Source organism: Mus musculus, chromosome 5, assembly GCF_000001635.26.
Source record: "Mus musculus strain C57BL/6J chromosome 5, GRCm38.p6 C57BL/6J".
In the NCBI taxonomy this organism is placed as follows: domain Eukaryota; kingdom Metazoa; phylum Chordata; class Mammalia; order Rodentia; family Muridae; genus Mus; species Mus musculus.
This window is the reverse complement of record NC_000071.6, coordinates 4,052,404-4,071,281: the sequence shown is the minus strand read 5'-3', so window position 1 is coordinate 4,071,281 and position 18,878 is coordinate 4,052,404. Positions and strand designations below refer to the sequence as shown.

The window sequence follows — 18,878 nt, the reverse complement described above, 5'->3', positions numbered from 1 at the left end:
TGGCACCCAGGGGATCTGACATCCTCTTCTGGCCTCCGCAGGCTCCAGGCACACATGTGGTACACAGATATATACATGGGCATGACACCAGTCCACACAAAGTAGAAGTTAAAAAGAGGAAAAGGAAAAGAGGAGAAGAAACTGCCCCGCTCTGAAGCAGTAGCAGATGTTACCGACTGGCACAACTTTTTAAAAACCAAGATTTCTTTGAGACTCTGGTTGTGAAGAGAAAAAAGGGGATTTTGAAGCACAACCCAAAGCAGGCCAGGCGTGGGGGACAGCTGGGTCTCCATTCTCTGCAGCCACTAGCAGCACCAATGTCAAGTGCCCAGGCTGGACTACTGCTAGGGAAGAAAAGGGGGGCACTGAGAGTCCAATCCCTGCCCGAGCAGACTTAAACCAGGGCATTCCGCAACTGGGCACTGTGTAGCTGATTTTAACAGTGAAGAAAATAAACATATACCAGTCTTAGCAGTATTTTTTCAAAAACATCCTTTCATTGTATAATCTATGTGTGCCAGCTAAGTTAATTTGGATGAATTTTGGAAGGACAACGTGGACTGGGCCCGGCATGAGCGGGTACTTAGACCTGGAAAGTCATTGTCTAGGGTTTACACAGAACAGAGATGCTGCTGCCAGGGTGAGAACCTGGAGAGGAAGAAGTAGTGCTCAGTTCTAAAGTGTCTACCTCACATGCATCTCCCTAGCGAGCTGGCTTATGACCAAAGTGAGTGTTCTTTAAGACTTTACCTTGAAATCGCAATGGACACTCTGACGGCGGAGCGAAACCTGCTGAATGCCTTCGGGTGGTTGGTGATGGTCTTGGAATCTTTCAAGGCTAGGTGTCCCCCCATTCGGGCAAGAACCCCCAGGGTGACGTCTTCACACTCCTGGAATCCCCCCAGGAGCAGCAGCAGGTATTTTTTCTGATATATGAGAGCTTTCCGGAAACTTGAAGCTCTCAAGTATTTATTATAAATTTTCTATAGTTAATGAAGAAAAGAACAAAGACATCAGTGAGAAGTCATTTGAGCTGTTCTACAGAGGAAGACTACCTAGAGGAAAGGAGAAAGTCTTAGGCCACACGACAGGCTGCTGTCTTCTTTAACAGCCCAGCTGACAAGGAGAGACACAGCCTTTGAAGTGTAACTTCTAGTCGGAGTTGTGTTTGCACTGATTTGGGGGGTTAGCCCTTCAATCACATTTATTGCAAATATTTCTGTCATTGTGTATGTTTATAAAATATCAACTTCAGGTTGGAGAAATGTCTCAGTGGTTAAGAGCACTGACTGCTCTTCCAGAGGTCGAGTTTAATTCCCAGCAACCACATGGTAGCTCACAACCATCTGTAACGAGATCTGATACCTACTTCTGTTGTGTTTGAAGAAAGCAACAGTGTACTCATATAAATAAAATAAATAAATCTTTAAAAAAATATATATATTGGCTTCATTTTTAAAAAATTAGTCATTCATCCATTTAACTTGTTAAATAAGTTTCTCTCTGTCCCTCTGTGTCCACCGTGTAGTTGTCTGTCTGTCCCTTTGTGTCTACTCCATAGCTGTCTGTCTGTCCCCCTATGTCCACCCTATAGTTGTCTGTCTGTCCATCTGTGTCCACTCCATAGTTGTCTGTCTGTCCCTCTGTCCACTGCATAATGTCTGTCCCTCTGTGTCCACCCCATAGTTGTCTGTCTGTCCCTCTTGTCTTCCTCTCCTCTGTGGACTTAAGCTAACTGATCAAGGCAGCTTTACCACAGCATCCATCCTCCACATTACACAGGGTGCAATGCCTTCCGTGGACAGTCGTGCTCTGCTTAGGGAACTGAAAGAGAAGACTTCTGGTTGTCTATAGGGGATAAGACTCCGGGATGAGGGCCACATGGCTGACAGCAAGACAAGCAGAACTGAGTGTGTTCCAGTTCTATGAATGCCTCTCTACAGGCAGAGACACTGCAACTGTGCCAGACTGAAAAGATGCGCAGGGACACAGACTGAGCAAGCACTTAGCGTTCTGTGGTCTGCTCAGTTAGGGTCAGCAAGAGGGATCCACACGCATGCAAGACACCGCCTACCTGCAGGGCAGCATGATCAGTGTCAGGGCCCAGATTCCGAAGCAAGGCATCGTTTCGTAGTTCAGCTTTTAGCTTGTACACTTTTGCTTCTGCCCTCTTCAAGGCTTTCTGAAGAGATAACTTTTCTCTGTTCCAGACTTCCTTTTCTGAAGCAATGATGGCTTCGATGTCAGCTGGATCAATAAATGAGAACCTAGAACACTGCAGAGACATGGCCTATCAGATAATCTTCAAAAAGATGACCACATTAAATCACAACGGATTGCGGAGCCTTGGCCTTCCAACCCCACAGGGAAGCTCACAGTTACAATCACACTGTCTGGGTCTAGGTGTTCATTCTTACACATCACTGAGACAGAATGGATGTGAGGGAGTGACTCTCAGGCTAGCCACACGAATAAGCTATTTACTTGACTATGTAGTTGTTTTGCCAATCTTTCTACCTTTAAACATAAGGGTAAATACAGAGACTAACTTTTTTTTTTTAGCTTTAAAACAAATTTAAATCCAGAGACTACCTTATTAGTTTGAAATATATATAACTTAACAGCCTCCCCCCCCCCCCCCAGACAGGATCTAACTGGTGAAGGAACATTAACCCTTCCTTGCTAGTCAGAGATTTGATAATGAAGACCAGATTAGCTTTGAATTCACAGCTATCTGTCTACTTTTACGAGTTAGTGCTGGGATTAAAGGCATGTATCACCATGCCCAGATTAACATTATCTTTCACTTGGTCATACACATAGTAAATAGTAACTGATGAGAAAAAGAATCAGCTGGTAAGATGGCTCAGAGGGTAAGAGCAACCAACTGCTCTTCCAAAGGTCCAGAGTTCAAATCCCAGCAACCACATGGTGGCTCACAACCATCTGTAATGAGATCTGATGCCCTCTTCTGGAGTGTCTGAAGACAGCTACAGTGTACTTACATATAATAAATAGATCATCAAAAAAAAAAAAAAAAAAAGAGAAAAAGAATCAGTATTTTGACCATCTTTCAATATATATGTGTTTAGGAAACACATGTTTATATCTTAGATTGATTTGACTTGGTTATTCTCATGTAGAAGGCGGGATGCAGATGAACCATTCTGTATGTATAGAACTCAGAGTATGGTGGGGAGGCTGTCCTCAGTCATAGGTATTTTTATTATTATTGTCATCTTATATAATACTTTCTACATATCCTAATAAGATTTGTACATGATATTTTTGGACTATGGTTAAAAGGTAAAACTAGAGAGAAGCCCCTAGCTTTGAGTTATTTCTAAAAGCAGACGTACACAGTCTCTGCTGGCTCCTGTGTGCCAGTAGCACCTGTTCAGCTCCTCCAGCTTTATGACAATGCTCCGTAAGGTGTTCTTTTCTTCTGTTAGTTGGTTGATAAGTCTTGTTAACTCAGTATTTTGTCTCATTAGGCTTTCAGTTAAGGAGCCACAGGAAGAACTGGGGGGTCCTAAGCTGTGCTGGAAAAACAATGGCACAAGGTTATATAGACAGACAGACAGACAGACAGACAAACACACACATACACACACGAGGAACTCCTGTAAACACTAACAGGTGCTGACAGGGGACAGGGACTCCATGAACTGGTGCTTGGTAATAGTGAGAATGTGCCAAGCAGGCAAACAGCTGGGGAGGGCACAGGAAGCAGGACACACACACACAGCAAGACAGAGGGACAGAGGCACAGGCAAGAGTGTGCTGCTTTAAAGGAACTAGCAGCACTTTGTCAGACTAAATGTTGCTGCATGCTATGTCAGGCCTAAGCACGGCAACAGAGAGCCAAGGTGACTTTAGGAGGTGCCAGCACAAAGCTGACATGTTTACAAACATTCCTCTGGCAGCCGTGTACTTGGCAGAGCAGCTTAGGGAAAGATACAGTTCTGTTAGAAAGTTGTAACGGTTTACACAGGAAATACTGAGGCAGGGACAGAGAGTAAATGGCACATGAATGGACATTTACATGGCTTCTGTCTGCTCATGCATACAGGGAAGGGAGAAGGAAGATGGATTGTGGTGACTCCCAGCTTTCCAAACTGAGTGATAACAGAAACAGGAAGGGGAAGGAGGTCAGGGAGGGGAAGGGAAGACAACGTTCAGTATGAACGTGTGTGTGAGGCTCCTAAGGGATCACCACTGGAGAGTGTCCCCAGTAACTCACTGGACACACTCCTCTGCACAGGTCACGGCGCTACAGCAGAACAGCTGCAGCACACAGCAACAGCACACAGTGCACAGCACACAGCACCGGCACACAGCAACGGCACACAGTGCACAGCGCACAGCACACAGCAACGGCACACAGTGCACAGCACATAGTGCACAGCACACAGCAACAGCAACGGCACACAGTGCACAGCATACAGCACACAGTGCACAGCGCACAGCACACAGCAACGGCACACAGCAACAGCACACAGTGCACAGCACACAGCAACAGCAACGGCACACAGTGCACAGCGTACAGCACACAGTGCACAGCGCACAGCACACAGCAACGGCACACAGCAACAGCACACAGTGCACAGCACAAAGCACGGCACAAGGGTAGGACTCTGCTCACTCTGCTACAGGAATCCCAGGACCCCGAGCAGTGCCTGGGACACAGCAACTGCTCACCAAGCCAAGAGAGTCCATGCCGTGGGAAATGGGAGGTTTCACACTTGTAGTTAAGAGAAAAGCAAGACTACAGAAGCAAGAGAAAGGACAGACAGGACTGGCTGACAGCAGGTTAAGAGAGAGCAGAAATACAGAAGACAAGGAAAACAGGATTTAAGAAAGCAAAATACAGCTGGGCTTGGTGGTGCAAGCTTTTAATCCCAAGGCTCAGGAGGCAGAGGCAACCTGAACTCTATGAGCTTGGAGACAGCCTGGTCTATACAGCCGGTTCTAGGACAGCCAGGGCCACACAGAGAGAACCTGTCTCAAATAGCCAAAAAGTTAAAAAAGCCAAACAAGTGTCAAATGTACAAAGAGGGAGTGAAAAGTTCCACAGAGCAGTCACCTGTGAAGAAAGGCGCCAGTAGGATTCTAAGCTCATGGAGATAGGACAGGGAAGCCAGGTTACCCTCTTAAGAAGCCTTGACTGTGTAAGAGACTAATTACATAGCAACAATAACGAATGTGATTCCCCCTTAATCTCAACACCTCTGGGGGGCGGGGGGAAGCAGCACTGTATTTCAAATAAAAAACGAAATCAAAACTCTTACAAAATAGTCTGGTAATTTTCAAGCAGTTCATAATGTATTTGAGCTTTGTTCTCATTACAAGGAACGTTTAAAAGTTTTACCTCATCACCTGGCTGGCCAGTTAGTTTCTGTAGTTGCAAAATAATTCCATCAATATTCTCCTGAATCCAAATAAATGCATCATCACCGGCTGTTTCAAACTGCAGCCTTTAAGAAAAAGATAAAAAGTGAAAACAGACCTCCCAATGACACTCCTACACACACTTAGGCGTGGGCTGCTCTGTCTCACTAACACACCAGCAGCGAGAGGTCCTTGGTCACTTGACTTTTCTGGTTCAAGGTGTTAGCTGTTTCCAGATGGGTAATTTCTGCTACAGGAACACCATCTAATGTAGACGCATGTTATCTCTAAAGCATCTCTTCTTTGTTATGCATGTGGTGCTAGATGGCAGATTTCTCTGCATGCTTGAGGCCAACCTGGTCTACAGAGTAAACTCTAGGCCACCCAGGGCTACATTGTAAGACCTTGTCTCAACAAAACAAAACAAAACCAAAATTTAACATTTTGTCACGCTTAGCTGATCTGTCAAGTGTGTCATTTGTACCCCACAGGAGAAAATCTAACCTGCTGCAGGCTTTCTGGGCTACATGCTGAAGTTTTGAAGCCACATGCTGGAGTGTCTGTCTGATCATTTCCAAGTCATGATTATGGTCAAGTTCTCCTCCGTTTATTTCAATCAACTTTGTGAAGTTCCTGTCTTTGGCCTCTCCCATTTTCTGTTGAAGAACCCAATTTCTAGTCCGATCATCAGTGAAGTTCCAGGTGGCTGGCTGACAATTTCAGAGAGAGAAAGAAAGACTCCCAAATGAGCAGGAGTTCATTTTCCTTCCCTAGGAAACAAACCACCCACATTCCAGATAAAATTCTATAGACACAATTTTGGGATGACTTAAACATAACTATTTAAGTAACTCAATAACACCATTTGAAGTTTACAAATATTTTAAAACATTAAGGGTATGTAAAATTTTAAAATTACTCATAACTATAAAAAACCCTTATCATTGTGTGTGTGCATAAATATGTGAGTGTAGCAATGCCATAGGGCAGATTTGGATGTCACACACAGTTTTGTGGAACTGGCTCTTTCCTTAACATGAACTCAGGCCTGCAGATAGCCCACTGAGCCATAAATACTGCCTCAGAAATACTGTAAAGGAAACAAAATTTAATACCACCTCATAAATACTGTAAAAGCAACAAAAAATGACCTCATTCAGATTCTGATCCACAAGGCCTCTGCTTCCCGGTTTCTCCTCCGGCTCCAGCTCCTGCTTTTGGAATTCCTGCATAAGCCCTTGCAGTCGCTTTCCCTCCAGGTCTAGCTTGTACACCTGCTGCCTTTTCTCCTGGAGCTGGCGCTGCAGCTCTTCCACTTTGGACTGCAGCTCCTGCATTTTCTTTTGGCCCTGGGTGTTTGCCTCCTGTTCTGTCTGCAGTGTCTTCTGATGAACCTGCCTGTCCTTTTCCATCTGTTGCCTTGTTTGCAAGGAATCTAGTTTATATTTTTCAGTTTCACTTAACAGTTCTACTATGCGGCTGTGTTTTTCCTCCAGTTGTTTCTGTAGCTCTTTAAGTAGGTCCTCAGAAGGCAAGGCTGGCGGGGGCTGCCCGCCATCTTCACGGCTCTGCAACTGGGCATACAGCTCCCGTTCCTTGTCTAGTGTGCTCTTCATCTCCTGAATCCTAACTTGCTCTGACTCCAGGAGAGCTTGAAGCCCTAAGTTGCGGCCTTGTTCTTCTGATAACTGGGCATCATGCAACATTTTCTGTGACTCTATTTTCTGCTGAGATTCATTTAGTAGCTGCTTCTGTTGTTCCAAAAGGAGGTTTAACTGTGTATTTCTCCGTTTCTGATCCTCAAGTGAAAATTTCAGATCCTTGAAGGGAAAATATAATTTAAGATGAACACATTAATATTAAAAATACTTTTAAAGTATATGACCATGACTTTTTTGGTAACAGCAACATGGAAGCATTTGGCAACTGAAGACAGAATTTTTACCCAGTAGATGGTGGTAGTAAATTGCATCAAGGATATAGACACAATCTTCTCTGGCTAAATATAAAGCAGAGTACATTTCTCCAAATGACAATCTTCAATATGTATATATTCCTATAGTATATATATTCCTATAGTATATATTCCTATAATATATATTCCTATGCTACCTTTTCAATATATTTTTTAAAAATTTAAGAACTTACATACAAAGGCACAAGAAACAAATGTTCCACAGTGTCATAATAAGCAAAGAAGAATCATGGCATAGGGGAGGAAGCCATCTTTAGAGAGGGAGAGAGGTCATGAAATGAACATAAAATTAAAACACAAAGGCACTGTTTGTGGGGTGGGAAGGAAGAGCTGAAGGGTGGCCTGGAAGCATGAGAAGGCAATGAGGGTGGGGATGAAGCAGAGTGAAGCATGATACATGGGAGTCCAACAACACTTGCTGAAGGAGGGGAGCAGGAGGGACCAAGTAGGAGGAGACAGAGGGAGAGAGTCCTGGAGGAGAACTGCAACTAGTGGGAGGAGGGGACCTCAACAGGAAAAGCTAGAAACCTAGGATAATGGAAACTCCCAGAAATCTATGAGGGTGGCACTAGCTAAGACTCCTGGCAATGGGGGATAAGGAACTGGAAACGGCCATCTCCTCTAATCAGGCAAGACATCCAATAGAGGGACTGGGACACGAACCCAAACACAAAATATTCCACCAATAATTTGTCCTGCCTACAAGATGTTCAGGGGTAAGGATGCAACAGAGATTTAGGAGAGGGCCAACCAATGACTGGTCCAGCTTGAGATCCATGCCATGAGAGAGAGACTACCCCTGACACAAGGAATGATATTCTGCTGTACTAGCCCAGCATGACTGCCATCTGAGAGGCTTTGCCCAGCACCAACGGAAACAGATACAGATACCCACAGCCAAACATACGGTGGAGCTTGGAGAGTCCTATGGAAGGGCAGGGAGAGAAAGGACTGAAGGACACCACAAGAAAACCTATAGGATCAACTAACCTGGGTCCATAGGGGCTCACAGAGACTGAACTGTCACACACACATGGCACTGGCCTAGTACCCCTACACATATGTAACACATATGCCGCTTGGTTCTCATGCAGGACTCCTAGCAGCAGGAGCTGGACCTGTCTCTGACTCTGTTGCCTGCCTTTGGATCCCTTTCCCCTAACTGGGTTGCTTTGTCTAACCTCAACAGAAGAAGATGCACCTAGTCTTACTATAATTTGACATGTCAAGTCTGGTTGATATCCATGGGAGGCCTCCCTTTTCTGAGGAGAAGGGGAAGGAATGGGAGAGGAAGGAGAGGAAGCTGTGGTCAGGATGGAAAGTAAATAAATTAATATAAAAAGAAGAAGAACAAGAATGACACAGTTAGGCAATACAATGATGAAATCTATTATCTAAAAGGTAGGGGTTGAAAAAGAAGTGAACAAACAATAACAAGATTTGGCTGCGAAATTATGACAATTCTTGCTTCTGCAACGTAGCTTCCTGGTAGGATGTAATAGATTCTGCCTTATCTTTTCAAAAGAACACTGGATGTTCACAATGAGCAAACTTTGCTCTATGCATATAATCATTAAAATCGTTGCTAGGTTGGCTGGAGAGATGGCTCACTGGTTAAGAATACTGACTTCTTCCAGACAGCCTGGGTTCAATTCCCAGCGCCGACATGCCAGCTCTCCAATGGCTGTAAGTCCAGTTCCCAGGCATCCACTGCCATCGCCCTGCCTCCTCCATTAATGCATGCACATGGTAAAAAGATACACAGCAGGTGAAACACTCATATACAAAAAATAAAAACAAATGGATCTTAAAAAAATAATAAACCAAAACAAAAAACTGTTGGGCTTGGTGATGCATGTCTGTAATTTCAACTACTCGGGATGTTGAGGCAGGAGAATCAGGAGCCTAAGCAAGTTCAAGAGAACCTGTCTCAGGGGAGTGGAGGAAATAGTGAGCTGCAGGTATACTCAGGTGATAACAGTGCCTGCCTAGCAAACAAGATGTGCTGAGTTTAACCCAGAACACCGTGAAAACAAGACAAGCTACAGACAGTCAACTGACTACTTGGAGAAACCCAGCGTGTATCTGTGTCTCCATGATAATCTGTGGCTGTGGGCAGTGTGTGTGTGTGGGGGGGGGGGGGGTGGATTTGAGGAGGCGGAAAGGCCAAGGAAGACAGCAATAAACCATACAGAGAACAGGTCAAATCCAGATATAGTGAACCTCAGATTTTAAAGTACCCTAACACACAGAGTATTAATCAAAAGAGCAGGGAAGGAGGAGCGTCTGTCTATCCCAGGGGACTGCAGCAAGCCTTTGGAAGCCTCACAGGCTCACAAGCCAGCACGGAGAACATAACGGCAGAGAGAAGATCTGCATACTGTAAGCCAGCAGCTGCTGAGGGAAGGGACTTACAAGCCCTGATGCTCTGGTGGGAATAATTTTAGGGAAGAAAACACAGTGTTTCATTCAGCATGGACTCTTCCTTCTACTATGGCCTAGATAATTTCCTAACAGTACTCAACAGAGAGCCAGCAGTGCAGACATTTTAAAGGAGAGCAGGCTGACAGGCTGACAACTAGGTAGGGACAGCCTTACAACAGGATTCTCAATACGTAGGGCGATACCTCGAGTTCTTCTTTTTCCCGTCCCTCGTGGTGTCCCGACCTGGCCTTTTCCTTTTCCAAAGCCCACTGCAGCTCTAATGAATTCTTCTGTTCCCTTGCTAATGTATCACTAAGGAAATGGATTTCATCCGTCTTCTCCTTAACTTCCGACCTGTATGGGGAAAGACATGAACATGACATTATCTTGATGAGCAATGTTGTCATAAAGAGGAACGTGTTCTCCAATACAGAGGCGTATTATAAACCAGCTATGGTATGTCAAATCAAGGCTTCGAGACTGGTCCACTTCAGATGAACTACTGTCTCTAATAGTATAATTTAATTGCCAGAAAGATAATACTAATTAACTTTTTTTGTCTTTTACTGCACATAGAAATCATGTGAATTTGTGTGTGTGAAATCAATGTCCAAAATAAAAATGTGTGTAGCTGCAGCATGCCTCTGGCAAGCAGAATACGTCAGTATTCACACCTTTTCCTATGCAGTCTTGATTCTCATACTTGGCAAATACTAGTCAACTAAAACCCAAGATTAAGCATCACTTAAAGCTAGTCTGTGGTAAGATAGAGCCCAAAACTATATCTAGTAACTGTTGACTGGAACAGAAGTCAGAGCGCAGGGTGGTCATAGCAGAGGTTCTGCCAAAACAATCACATTTTAAATGTGGAAACACCAGGAGGTTTCCTTCTGCAGCCATTCTTCTGTTGTTTAAATTCCGTGCGCTTTCTGCATAATGGTATGACACACCAGTACAATTCCTCCACTGCCCCTTAAACTAAAGCACTCAGCATACCTGAATGCTTCTAATTCCTTTAGGCGCTTATGCTGGGCCTTGAGTGTTGTTCCCAATTCCAGTTTTGCCTGTGCAAGTTCACTTTTTAGTTCCGCAACCACCATCTTTTCCGAACTCAGCTGTTCCTGCAGCTCGGCTGCTCTGTCTCTCAGGCTGCTGAGTTCCAGTTGCATTTCCAGCGACTGCTTCTGCTGCATACTGCAGTCCAGGAGTTCTAGAAAGAAGCCAGACTGGAGTTAAAAGATAGCTTGGCAACTCACGTGTGATTAGTATTTTACTCCTAAGAACTCATTTGTAATTCAGGTGATTACTACAAAGACATCTTCAACTGCTCCCAGTCCCCTAGACTGATAATCTACAGTGTTGCTCTTTCTCAGAGTGGGGCAAATGCTTCAGAACTAAAAACAGAGCGGAGGACAAAATGCAAGACTTTAAATAAGCAACATCAGATGCTTTAAGATATTTTAGATAGGAACTTGCATATTTGTATATCTGTAAAACCAACCATTCACATGGAAAATTCCCAGTGATTTCTGATAGCCACACTCTAGATTTACAGAAGTTACCCATGGGAAAATGACTCCAATGATCCCATTATTATTACTTTCTTTTAGAGAATGTTTTGCCCGGCAAGCCTGCACAGACTAGTCTGAAATTCTCAGCTTCAGTGCCCTACATCCTGGGACACAGACGTGAGTCGCCCAGCCCTGATTCAGCTTTTCCATTACAAAAGAGAACCTACATGGCGACTTCAAACCTGTGCTGAAACCCAATTACTAAGGATGTAGCAAGTGTCCTTAGCAGACACTATGTATGGACACTCCTCCTCGGAGCTCAATTAAAACATGCCCCTACTGAAAAGCAGGAAAAGCACCCCTAAGCACACACAGATGTAAAATTCAGCTAGTCTATAACGATGGGTAAACCGTTCCATCTGAGTTCAATTAAAACACTCACACATATGCATACTCAAGAGAAGGCAACATGTCTGACGACAGAGGCTGTTGGCAAAGATGGAAGCAACAGAACACTGAACCCCATTAGTGAGTGCCGCATTGGCATGATCACGTTTTCAAATAGTTTGGGCCAGGCATGGTAGTGCACACCTGTCACCCCAACACTTGGAAGGGTACAGACAGGAGGACCAGGAGCTCACCATCATCCCTGGCTACAGAACACTTGAGGCCGCTGGACATCATATGACACCTTCTCAAAAGAAAGGAAACCGTGTGGCACTCTCTAATAAATCTGAAGTTACACATCCTATGACCGAGTGATTCCCATCCTGGGAAGCTAGGAACACTGGTGTCCATGTCTCAGAAGCTCTCTAGAGGAAGCGGCTCTCCAGCAGCTAACAGCAGACACAACCAGAAATGTAGACACAGTTGTGGAGAGAATTCTCCACAGCAACAAAAGCTAATGTGGAGATATTTGCAGAAACTTGGAAGAATGTCATATGAGGTGAAGAAACAAGACACAAAATAAACACATTTTACAATTTGGTATAGTGTGTATCTGAAGTTTGTAAGTTATTGTATGGATGTTACACATTACAATTTTGTAAACAAAAAATTAAAAATAAACAGCTACTTTTATTGTGGACTCCCTTTTATTTTAGACAGATATCTTAAGAAGGCCAAAAAGACTTTTCTCAATGAAGAAAATAAACCTGATGAACTGACCCATATCAATGTAATACCTGTTTATTTTAAATTAAATATAGCTATTTAAAACCCACTTGGCGACCACTAACCCTAATAGTAACAATCTTTTTCCTGTTATGAGAATGAGAAGAGAAGGTGCCTGGGCAGAAATGTTTCCCAAGGCAGCAAAGCAAACGCTCTCGGCTATGGGGTCAAACGAGCCTGGCATGCACGCACAGCTATGGGATCAGAGGAGCCTGGCATGCACACACCTTGGCTGCTTTTCTCAGTTCCTTGTTCTCTTTCCAGAGTCATTTTCCCGCCATTAATCTGAGCACGCAGATCTTCGATTTCAGCCAGTAAACTCCTCCTATCTGCTTTCTGCAGGCAGTCCATTGCTGTGTGATATTCAATGCCCTGCACAAAGGACAATGAAAATTAAGTGAAGGGAGGCATGGAAATAATGGAGTTAGTGGCCAGAAGCTTGAATGAGAAAGAATGGAGCACACATGCTATGTTTTTTTCTTTTTCATTAAAATTTTTTCACAATTTTTCTTGTCCAAAAAAGTCTGTGAGTGATTGCTGCAGTCAGATGGACTTTTACTTCTAAATATTGCTGTGATTTCCTAGAAGCAGGAAGGCTCTTGTTTTAGTTTCTTTACTTGTCATGTGTGTGTGCACGCATGTTTAGTGTTTTAGTTTCTTTACTTGTCATGTGTGTGTGCACGCATGTGCTCCACAGTGGGCATGTGGCAGAGGACAATCTGAGAGGCTTGGACGTCTCCCCCACCACTGAGGTTCCAGGGATGGAACTGAGGTCTTAGGCTTGGCAGCAAGTGCCATTACCTGCTGAGCCATCGCTCTAGCTCAGGAACATCCTACATAGTCACAATATTCTTATCAAAAGCAACTAACATTCTTATATTATCTAAGGTAGAGAATTTACATTTCCACCCAGTGTCCTTTATAGGAAAATGAGAGTAGTGCTAGGATAGGAAGTCTTTGGGACCCTGAAATGTCTGTAGAGCACAGGCCAGTTAAAACAACACACACTCCCAATCCTTACTTTTTATTAATTTAAGCCAAAGCTCTGCTATCCTCTCAGCTAGCTTCCTCCAATGATGTCCTACACAAGTAGATGCAGCACACTGGTAAAAGAAGGAAGCCGACAGTGTTACCTGAACTATAGGCTTATTTAAATGTCGTGCATTTGCACATGCATGGTGCTTTCTTGGTATCTAGCAGTATGAAATTTCACCACCTGGACTGAGGTTCACTACTGTAGGTTCACTACTGTAGGTTCACTACTGTAGGTTCACTACTGTAGGTTCACTACTGTAGGTTCACTACTGTAGGTTCACTACTGTAGGTTCACTACTGTAGGTTCTTCTGAAGTCTCAGCTTCTCCCCAGCCTTAGCTCCTGGACAGAACTCGCTTGTTCCTCAACAGTATAACTTGATATAAGCAGGCAACTTTAATAACCCTGCTGCTGTGGTTCGATGTGAGATAATCCTCACAAGCTCAAGTGATGAGCACTGTGTATCCTAGTGGGGCAGATCCTGCCTGGGAAGGCTTGAGGGTTTCATTTCTGTCACACGTGTGGTGTGACTGACAGCGAGGCTGCAACTGCTTTGCTGTGGCACTCTTCCTACTCTGTGGTACTGTGCATCTCTGCCTCTCCTGTCACTGCCTCTGCTTCTGTCACCTCCTCTAGTGGATGCATGATGGTCTGATCCACCTCTTCCCAAGACTGGATTCCTGTCAGGCATTTAATGGTAGCACAAAAAAGTGATGTGTTCGTCAGGTCTGCACTTCTCTGACGTCACTGCTACACTGCCCGTCTACTTGAGCTGTCCGCAAGGATTCTCCACTGAGAGTTATGTAATCAATGAAAGTATCTTCCACAGCATTAGCTCATAACTAGGTAAAAATCATTTAACATCTTTCCATATGAATTTTAGTATCCACCATAATTATTACTTGATAAAATCAACCATGTTTAATAAAAGATGATTCCTTAATGACACTGCCCTTGGAGTACATTTACTAGGAGGCACTCTACTATGATATTTTAATTTATCTATTCATGAATACGACCTCATGATCCTTTTTCACTCTGCTTCATAATCTTTTACTATCATTTAGTTTAGGATTGGGGGGGAAGATGTCTCCCCAGGAAAAGTTTTGTCACACTACACTTGGCCGTGGATTCAGAGATCTGCATGCCTCTGCCTCCCAAGTGATAGGATTAAAGGTGTGTACTACTGTCTTGAATGAATTTGATACCTTTTTTAAAAAAAAAACAAAGAAAAATCAATTAATTCTGTGTTTTTAAAATGGAATGACAGATGCAATATTTTAGTTTTCAATTTTTATGGGTGTGTGGTGTATGCACGCACATAGCGTAACACCGATGCTTAATTTACACTGTTCTAGGCCATGTTCAACAGTAATGAAACTGGAAATCTAACTTAGGAGTGCAGCGCTTCACTGGAGGAAGCAGGCCCCTTGGACATGTCTTTGTAGGTTATACTTGGTCCCTAGCCCCTTACTCTTTCTCTGCCTCTGCCACTTGCCCTTGGTACCATGACATAACCCAGAGTTGATGAAGGCAAAGACTACAAACTAAAAGCTCTGAATTAGGGTATATGTAAACTGTTTTGTATGTAAATCCTTCTGTGGATAAACTGTTCACAACATAAACTCTGTTCAGCAATGGCAAGTCTGATGAATACACCCACACAGAAAACAAGATCACACCTAACTAGCCAATGAAAATGTGACCAGAGGATGTGACCTGGGGCCAACAGAGCACAGCAACTTTATCCTTCTAGTTTCTTTAGGTCTGTCCTGTTCCTCACTTTTTAACTTCCTACGTTTGGCTATTGTTCATTAAATTTTCAGTGTTTCTTACTTGGTAATATAAGGTAAAACATCTGAAGTAATAGTTTTCTTCTATAAATTCTTAGTGGTTTCTGTGAAATGCTAAGCTTCTTATTTAAATCAAGACTCCAAATAAGATCAATAATCCACTTTTTCTTACTGTTCAAAAAAGATTCTTTAAAATAGTTTTGTTTTGATACCTGCTCTTGTATTCTCTGTTCCAAAGAGTTTAACAATCCATCCACATCTCTAGTGCTGAGAGATGTCAGCTCAGTTTGGAATGTAGCTAGTAAAACACTACGTTCCTTTATGAAAACACGCTGACAGGCAAGCAGAAGTTCACCTCGCCAGTCTGAGAGGTGACACCTGTCATAGACCTGTGAAGTGCAAACAGGAAAGTCAGTCTCCCAGTAAGCATGCTTTACATATGTTCCAGAAATTCTAGACTACTAACTATACTATTTTCTTCAAAAGTTCAAGAGAATATATTTTTTCAGATGTGAAAAGATAAAAACTAATTTACATGAAGCATATATAAAAAGATAATTTACTCTTTAAGATGTACCACTGTCATTAAACAAATGTACAGCTAACTAGAAGATTAATATTTGAATACCTCAGTTTCTCTTCGCACTTGCATCTTAGAAATTAAATCTTTAAGAGATGAGATGGTATTGAGGTAAGCTTGTCTCTCTTTCAGCCAAGATTCCGAAAGCTGCTGAATGGAACGGTCCTCTCCATCATCACAGAGGGGACTGGAGAGAGAGAGCACCTGCATGCCCTCACTGTGGACAGCCTTCACTAACCCCTAGAAAATAAAGCATTGAAGGCAAAATGATGACTTCAAAGACTGAGAAATAAGACATCCAAACTGAAACAAGCAGCGTCATTAACCCCACTGACTTAGAAAGGCCACTGTGGACAGAGAATTGGATCCCAACAGTTCCCGATGTCTGCTTCCCATGGAGCGGTGAGTCAAGCCTAAGGCTGGCAATGTCTAAGTGTTCTCTTCCAGTTGGCTAACATAGTTCTAGGCTTAGTGATCAGTCACTGACTTGATGTACAGACATAATGTGGGAAATACCTTGCACCTTGAGACTGTTTTCATAACCCTGTCAAACAAAATATGGGAAATAAAGTGGGTGTGAAAAGTATCCATACATACAATTTTACACATATATGCTGTGGAACACTGCTGCATGAAAGAGAATGAGTCTTGGTGTCATTTAACTGAGAGTGAGCCCAGTTCCCTAACAAAGGACTATCCTCTCATTACTGAACAGCACATCAAGTTTGGTACATAAACAGAGAACTTTGTCTTAAACCTTTTACAAGGGAAGAAGCTGATTTTCTACCTCCACCGTCCCCGAACAGATGCACTGACCTAAGCTCACATGTTATTTTTTGTGGATCATTCATTGCTTTTAACATCTGTGCTTCCAGCAGAGACTATAGATTTCATCAGCACACCTTACACATGCACACTGCAGAGACTATAGATTTCATCAGCACACCTTACACATGCACACTGCAGAGACTATAGATTTCATCACACCTTACACATGCACACTGCAGAGACTACAGATTTCATCACACCTTACACATGCACACTGCAGAGACTATAGATTTCATCACACCTTACACATGCACACGGCAGAGACTATAGATTTCATCACACCTTACACATGCACACTGCAGAGACTATAGATTTCATCACACCTTACACATGCACACTGCAGAGACTATAGATTTCATCACCGCACCTTACACATGCACACTGCAGAGACTATAGATTTCATCACCGCACCTTACACATGCACACTGCAGAGACTATAGATTTCATCACACCTTACACATGCACACTGCAGAGACTATAGATTTCATCACATCTTACACATGCACACTGCAGAGACTATAGATTTCATCACTGTACCTTACACATGCACACTGCAAGACTATAGATTTCATCACCACATCTTACACATGCACACTGCAGAGACTATAGATTTCATCACCGCACCTTACACATGCACACTGCAGAGACTATAGATTTCATCACCGCACCTTACACATGCACACTGCAGAGACTATAGATTTCATCACCACACCTTACACATGCACACTGCAGAGACTATAGATTTCATCACCGCACCTTACACATGCACACTGCAGAGACTATAGATTTCATCACCGCACCTTACACATGCACACTGCAGAGACTATAGATTTCATCACTGTACCTTACACATGCACACTGCAGAGACTATAGATTTCATCACCGCACCTTACACATGCACACTTCAGAGACTATAGATTTTATCACCGCACCTTACACATGCACACTTCAGAGACTATAGATTTCATCAGCACACCTTACACATGCACACTGCAGAGACTATAGATTTCATCACACCTTACACATGCACACTGCAGAGACTATAGATTTCATCAGCACACCTTACACATGCACACTGCAGAGACTATAGATTTCATCACCGCACCTTACACATGCACACTGCAGAGACTATAGATTTCATCACCGCACCTTACACATGCACACTGCAGAGACTATAGATTTCATCACACCTTACACATGCACACTGCAGAGACTATAGATTTCATCACCACACCTTACACATGCACACTGCAGAGACTATAGATTTCATCACCGCACCTTACACATGCACACTGCAGAGACTATAGATTTCATCACACCTTACACATGCACACTGCAGAGACTATAGATTTCATCACCGCACCTTACACATGCACACTGCAGAGACTATAGATTTCATCACCGCACCTTACACATGCACACTGCAGAGACTATAGATTTCATCACCGCACCTTACACATGCACACGGCAGAGACTATAGATTGCACACTGCAGAGACTATAGATTTCATCATATCTTACACATGCACACTGCAGAGACTATAGATTTCATCACCACACCTTACACATGCACACGGCAGAGACTATAGATTTCATCACTGCACCTTACACATGCACACGGCAGAGACTATAGATTGCACACTGCAGAGACTATAGATTTCATCATATCTTACACATGCACACTGCAGAGACTATAGATTTCATCAGCACACCTTACACATGCACACGGCAGAGACTATAGATTTCATCACTGCACCTTACACATGCACACTGCAGAGACTATAGATTTCATCACCACACCTTACACATGCACACTGCAGAGACTATAGATTTCATCACACCTTACACATGCACACTGCAGAGACTATAGATTTCATCACCACACCTTACACATGCACACGGCAGAGACTATAGATTTCATCACTGCACCTTACACATGCACACGGCAGAGACTATAGATTGCACACTGCAGAGACTATAGATTTCATCATATCTTACACATGCACACTGCAGAGACTATAGATTTCATCAGCACACCTTACACATGCACACGGCAGAGACTATAGATTTCATCACTGCACCTTACACATGCACACTGCAGAGACTATAGATTTCATCACCGCACCTTACACATGCACACTGCAGAGACTATAGATTTCATCACCGCACC

General features: G+C 43.3%; 1 protein-coding gene across 12 annotated transcripts in view; it reads right to left on the bottom strand.

Annotated features, from left to right (window-relative positions):
• Akap9 (A kinase (PRKA) anchor protein (yotiao) 9) overlaps positions 1-18,878 on the bottom strand; it is a 152,469-nt gene that overhangs the window by 8,923 nt on the left and 124,668 nt on the right. For all 12 annotated transcript variants that reach the window (XM_006503521.4, XM_006503518.4, XM_006503520.4 and 9 more), the window contains 11 exons: positions 15,930-16,121; positions 15,514-15,690; positions 12,702-12,846; positions 10,787-11,000; positions 9,994-10,144; positions 6,543-7,211; positions 5,896-6,101; positions 5,372-5,477; positions 3,360-3,542; positions 2,075-2,275; positions 751-983 (listed from right to left, as the gene is read on the bottom strand). In XM_006503521.4, the coding sequence (XP_006503584.1) occupies positions 751-983; positions 2,075-2,275; positions 3,360-3,542; positions 5,372-5,477; positions 5,896-6,101; positions 6,543-7,211; positions 9,994-10,144; positions 10,787-11,000; positions 12,702-12,846; positions 15,514-15,690; positions 15,930-16,121 (2,477 nt within the window). The remainder of the gene's footprint in view (positions 1-750; positions 984-2,074; positions 2,276-3,359; positions 3,543-5,371; positions 5,478-5,895; positions 6,102-6,542; positions 7,212-9,993; positions 10,145-10,786; positions 11,001-12,701; positions 12,847-15,513; positions 15,691-15,929; positions 16,122-18,878) is intronic.